Source organism: Cryptomeria japonica, chromosome 9 (assembly GCF_030272615.1).
Source record: "Cryptomeria japonica chromosome 9, Sugi_1.0, whole genome shotgun sequence".
Lineage (NCBI taxonomy): Eukaryota > Viridiplantae > Streptophyta > Pinopsida > Cupressales > Cupressaceae > Cryptomeria > Cryptomeria japonica.
Genome location: NC_081413.1, coordinates 728,886,421 through 728,892,655, shown reverse-complemented (window position 1 = coordinate 728,892,655; position 6,235 = coordinate 728,886,421). Strand labels below are relative to the sequence as shown.

The window sequence follows — 6,235 nt, the reverse complement described above, 5'->3', positions numbered from 1 at the left end:
TATTGTTTTATAAAGGCGTTGGGTGTTATTTTTCTATTGGCTGACATGTTGTAACCCTAATTTTGTAACTGACATAAGTCTTGATAAAAAGGCTAAGAGTTAGGGTTTTTTATAGAGAATTTTGTAGTGGTATTGAGTTGTAAGGGGATTGTTGGTTGTAATTGGCTTTGATTTACTGGATAATAATATTGGACTCTCTATTTGGTGGATGTAGCCTGAGATTGGGTGAACCATGTTAAATATTGTCTCTTTGTTGTTATTATTTCTCTTATTTTCATTCTTGTGTTTAATATTTATCTGCATATAATTGATATTTTCTGTATGCAATTCCTAACAATTATTTAGTATGAAAATTTCTTAATTTTAATCTATGTCAAACTCCAAATTAAATATAAATAAATTTGATAAACTTGATTTAAATTTTATTGAACATTTAAATTCTTACTAAAACTATTTATTACTTAATTAAATATACTTATTTAATTTTGAATTTTAAAAAGATCATTCTAGTTTCTTAACAAATCATTAACATATCGATAATACAACGCAAAATTGTAATATAAAAAGTAGTGTCCTTTATTATTATCATATGGCCTACACTGATCAATTGCTTCCACACAAAGTAGCCAAACTTTCACCACCATACCCCCACCAAGCCCACTATATGTCTTCTAGAAATGGAATCATTCGTAAAGTCAAATTTATACAAACTACAATAACCAATTGGCCAGCACCTCCTAATAGCGTTTGCATCACACGATTAAAGTCCTTTGATAGAGATGAACACAAAGTTGATTGCTTGAATTTTTCCTATTTTTATATGCCTAAACACTCATAAGCAAAGGAATGATATTATTAAATGGTTGGAACTTGGAAATGGTTTGAAATTTTGGCTACATTATAAAATCTTACCATTAATATTCACCAAATCTGAGGCCCAGTATCTGGTTGGCTCCTTTTGATCCACTGAATCTTGTGCTCATCCACCAATCTCAATTGGAAATCAGAGTCACACCCACGAAGCCACTACCCAACAAATTCACTCTTCTATTTAAACAATCACAGACTAACAAGTTATAGAGGCATAGGAATTTCCACATTAATCATGGGATTCATATTTCATTTCCAATTGGTGTTGTTTTGCAGTTTGATCTTGGGTTCAATTGCTTCAGATGCAAATGAGGAGGACGAAAAGGTAATTAAAATCTCTGTCTATCATCCAATAAAAATGAAGAAGAGAATGCTAATTTCTGTTCACGTTCATTTTGAAATCAGATGTACGTTGTATATATGGGTAGCTCCCGTGAGAAAGAGCGTGATTTGCTTGTGAGAAGTCATGTACAGCTGCTCTCATCTGTCTGGGGAAGGTACTTTAAATCACTCAATATTGCTCACTTTGTATTGTATTTCTCATCTCTTTACTGAGCTCTTTTGATGTTTAAACAGTCGCAACCAAGCAGAAGAGTCGCTTGTGAATAGCTACACATATGCTTTTACAGGATTCTCAGCAAAGTTATCCTCTCAACAAGCTAGTGCACTGGCTGGTACGATGAATAAGTAGCCATAATTTGTTCTTTTAAGTAGAAACTGTTGGAATATTTGTGTACTTTTTTTGTTCTTAGTTTTTAAGTTTTAGTTTTTTATATGATAAGCTTGTAGTCTTTGGATGTATCTAAGTTCTGTTTTTGATTATTTGATGAAGAAGTTCTTGTAATCTTTTAAATCAATAAAATAATTTATTTGAGATACAATTTATACGTTTCTTTCAGAAACGTAGTCTCAAATAGCTGCCTACAATATTATTTTATTTTGTTATTGCAGACAAGCCAGGAGTTGTATCAGTGTTCCCTGATCCAATTCTGGAGCTTCATACAACACAGTCATGGGATTTTCTCCAAATGCAATTGGGCACTTCCTTCGACTATCCAAATGTGTCTTCCTCTGATCAAGATGCCATCATAGGACTTTTAGATACAGGTATGCACTTCTTTTCTTAGTTCCTTCACAGTAAGAGAAAGGATCTAGTAGTCGAGGGCATTCCAATGTCTGTGATAGTATTTGATGATTTAATGTTCAATATTTTTGACAATATTGTACCAATAGTTGTGACTTTAAAATTGTTATTGTGATGATGACTATCCATAATAGAATGAAATGTATTCCTAAGCACTAAAAAGCAATGAATCATGTGATGCCACATCAGCACACAATTATTGGTCTCACTTTTGTGCAAGTATAGGTCTCACTTTTTTTCTTAGTTGTTCTGAACACCTTGACAAAAAATATGCTAATATGGCATGTGGTATCATATTTGATGATGTGACACTAAAACTTTAAGAGACCTGCCAAATAAACTGTTGTAAAAAATTGAAAAAATTTGAAATTTTGAGAAAAACATGAAATTAGAATGGTCAACTAAAGATCCTCTGCCCTATACTAAGTCATAATATTCTGAATCCTTCACGGAATACTAAATTGTCCTGTTCTCTTGGAACTATAAGTATCCTCAAATTTAGTCTTTTCATGTTGAGTAGATTCACTGTTCAATTGACCCAAAAAGCCATTGCAATAGCTAATGCAAAGTTTTGGAATTGGGTCAGGGGTATGGCCAGAATCAGCGAGCTTCAATGATGTGGGCATCGCCGCTACTCCTCGTCGGTGGAAAGGCGCATGCATGCAAGGCAAAGATTTTACTGTTTCCAATTGCAACAGGTTTTGGCAGAGCAAAATAACTTTCTAGGGTTTCAGTTTTAGTTATTCTTAATCTGGTCTGCCCCTTTTTGCATGGTTTGACGTTGAGTTAATTTGATAACAGGAAATTAATTGGCGCATGGTATAACAAGGCAACATCTAAATCAAAAACCGTATTCACAAAATCCATGACAGCAAGAGATTCGAACGGCCATGGCACCCACACGGCCTCTACTGCAGGTGGAAATGCAATAGCAAATGCAAACTACTACGGGCTTGCCAAGGGAACTGCGAGAGGCGGATCAACCTCCTCCAGAATAGCAATTTACAGAGTGTGTACTGAAGAAGGGTGTCTGGGTTCGAACATTTTGGCTGCCTTTGACAATGCAGTTAACGATGGAGTGGACATTTTGTCACTCTCGCTTGGATCCTCTTCAACTTTCATTCCTTATACAGAGGACCCAATAGCCATTGGAGCTTTCCATGCTACACAGAAAGGAATTCTGGTTGTTTGTTCTGCTGGAAACAATGGGCCTGATCGTCAATCTGTTGTCAACACAGCTCCTTGGATTTTCACAGTTGCAGCAACCACCATTAACAGACAATTCGGATCAAATGTTATTTTGGGCAATGGCAAGACAATCCAGGTGAGACTAATAGAGAGGTCATAGTCAATTAGCCATGACTTAATAGAAATGAATTAGCTAAAAGAATATGAATCGAATCCATCTATCCTTTAGTGGTTCACAATCTGACCTGTTTATCCTGAACAATTCTAACTTAGAAATGATACTGAGAAGAATAAAGCACCAAACTTTTTCACATTCCACCCACTCAAGTATAACCAGCTCAACCACCTTTTAACAAGAGTCATACCCACTAACAAGACTGCTTTATACTTTTATACCTTATTTGCCAGGACTTTTAATCTTGAAATTCCTTTTAACTTAAATTTTTAAGTTGTCTTTTTTTTTTCAATTATATGTTTAGTAAAACTGATAATCATCTAACAAGTGTTTCCGTTTTAGTTGTTATGTAAAATCATAATATTTTTATCTCTGATTTTCAAACAATCTTTTTAACCTATAGCTTTTTCTTCTCACTATCTTATTTTAATTTTGATTGAATTGGATGGTTTTGAATTTAGGGTATGGGCATAAACTTTTCAAATCTTAGCCAATCAAAAATGTACCCACTTGTGGATGGGGGTAGTGTCGGTACCTCTTCTAGTTCTACTGATGATTCAAGGTAAGTTTGTTCTAATATTTTTCTATGTGCTAGCAATGCCTTGATTCTAGATATCTTAATAATGACAACCTTTGTGTATCTGACAGGAACTGCAATCCAGATTCTCTGAGTGCTTCCAAACTGAAAGGAAAGGTAGTATTATGTCTCAACACTGACACATCTTACGGAAGGCAAGATAAGAAAGGGGAGGTGAAAAACAAGAGAGGCATAGCCATGATCCTAGCTGATGATTCACAGAAATCAGTTGCAGCCAATTATGGCACTTTTCCTTCTACTACAGTCAGTAACGCACTTGCAAAAGAGATCTTATCATACATAAAATCAACCAAGTTGGCATTCTAACTTTTCTATAATTTGTCGATAATTCAAACATGAATTTTATTAGATTGCATGCAATTGCATTGAGAGCATAACTAAATTATGAATTGTAGGAATCCGGTTGCAACTATTTCTCCAACAGAGGATATTCAAAATTATAAACCAGCACCTGTTATTCCATATTTCTCATCAAGAGGACCTGCTACTCAAACTGAAAACATTCTCAAGGTATAGACCCTAATTTTTAATTCTCGTTAGATTTATTAACAAGAATTTCCTTATGACACAAGCATTTGGAATGTAATAAATTTGAGATAATAAGTATCATCCCAAAAACTTTTAATGCATTTTTTATTAAAATTTTCTGTTGTAACTTTTAAGAATGTGAAAACATTATATCTTTAAAACCATTCTCTTTTTTCATGACTAAAAACACTTGCAGCCGGACATAAGTGCACCAGGTGTGAACATACTTGCTTCTTGGATTCCTACGAGTTCCTCATCAGGCGATGTTCCCATGGGAATGAAACCATCCTTATTTAACATAATATCTGGGACATCCATGGCATGCCCTCATGTTAGTGGAGCTGCTGCACTTCTAAAAACAGTTCATCCCGCATGGAGCTCATCTGCTCTCAGATCAGCACTCATTACAACAGGTATATTTCCAATTAAAAGTTAATCTTTTCTATAGAAACTGTATTAATTTCTTCTTGATGATGGTTCCTGTATAAAGGGGTAATATCAAGAATTTAATTTGATTACTAATTTTTTAATAAAACTCCTCTTGTACAATATCCTACAATAGACAATTCAACTTAAAAATTAAAATAAATATTTATCTTAATTATTGTTTAGATTTCTTCAATACAACATTGATATGTTGTAATAGTTAATTTGTGTCGTTGTTCTTCTTTTTATTGAAATTCAAATTCTTTTAGATGTCATTGTTACATGTTTACATGAAGATGAGGTCCCCATTTCTCTCACCCGTTCATAACTTTGAATCAAAAGCAATTTCGACTTTCGATATTTTGATTTTCATATAATAAAAAGTGAATTAAAGCAATATGAACTTTTCTCTCTACTACTCTAATTGAATCCTTTGTGTTTGTTACAAATTGTAGCTACTCCAATGAACAATGTTGGTAGTACAATGACAGACGATACAGACGCAGTTGGCACTCCATTTGACTTCGGTGGTGGAGAAATAAATCCAAGGGCAGCTCTTGAACCTGGTCTTGTGTATGAAACATCCAATCAAGATTACTTTGATTTCTTGTGCAACTCTGGATTGGATTCTGATGAGATAAAATCAATCTCAGGCAACGCCAATTACAAGTGCCCATCCAATGCGGCAGAGGAGTCCATCAGTCTAATGAACTACCCAACAATTTCTCTGACCAAGCTGAATGTGGGAAGAATAAAAACTGTGAGCAGAACAGTGGGAAATGTGAGTCCCAATGGAGAATCCACATACAAGGTTAGCATTGATGCTCCTGCAGGATTGACAGTAAGCGTTTCTCCAGATACTCTTTATTTCACTAGCACTTCCAACAAGTTATCTTTCAACGTCATGTTTAAGGCAACGAGTGCCAAAACAGATGAATATCTATTTGGTTCTCTCACTTGGGTCGATGGTAAACACACTGTTCGCACTCCCTTTGTTGTAAATGTTGCTTAGTTGAAGTGAGCTTAAGTAAAGGTGTTCTCAAAGCACTCTTTTATGGTCATTATTAGACCCACAAATAAGCTCCTACTATATTCATGCTAATACTTAGATTCTGAAGTTGATCTGGAATCGTATTGTACCTTTTCAAAGGGCTCTAATTTGCAAGTAACCAGCAAATCTAAAGACATAAGATATATGTTAAAAAAAATCTTTTTAGGAAGATATGTAAATGTTCAATATTACCGATATTGTATCGATGTATTAATATTCTACATTATAACAATATTATAACAATATTCTATATCA

General features: G+C 34.4%; 1 protein-coding gene across 1 annotated transcript; it reads left to right on the top strand.

The window, feature by feature from the left end:
• Nucleotides 1-1,093: 1,093 nt before the first annotated feature.
• Nucleotides 1,094-6,235, top strand: LOC131038691 (CO(2)-response secreted protease). Its single transcript, XM_057971212.2, has 11 exons — nucleotides 1,094-1,195; nucleotides 1,276-1,367; nucleotides 1,447-1,544; nucleotides 1,822-1,977; nucleotides 2,601-2,712; nucleotides 2,816-3,338; nucleotides 3,839-3,939; nucleotides 4,026-4,268; nucleotides 4,371-4,485; nucleotides 4,700-4,916; nucleotides 5,385-6,235. Exons 1-11 carry the CDS (start codon nucleotides 1,106-1,108, stop codon nucleotides 5,939-5,941), a joined length of 2,304 nt encoding a protein of 767 aa, XP_057827195.1. The 5' UTR covers nucleotides 1,094-1,105; the 3' UTR covers nucleotides 5,942-6,235.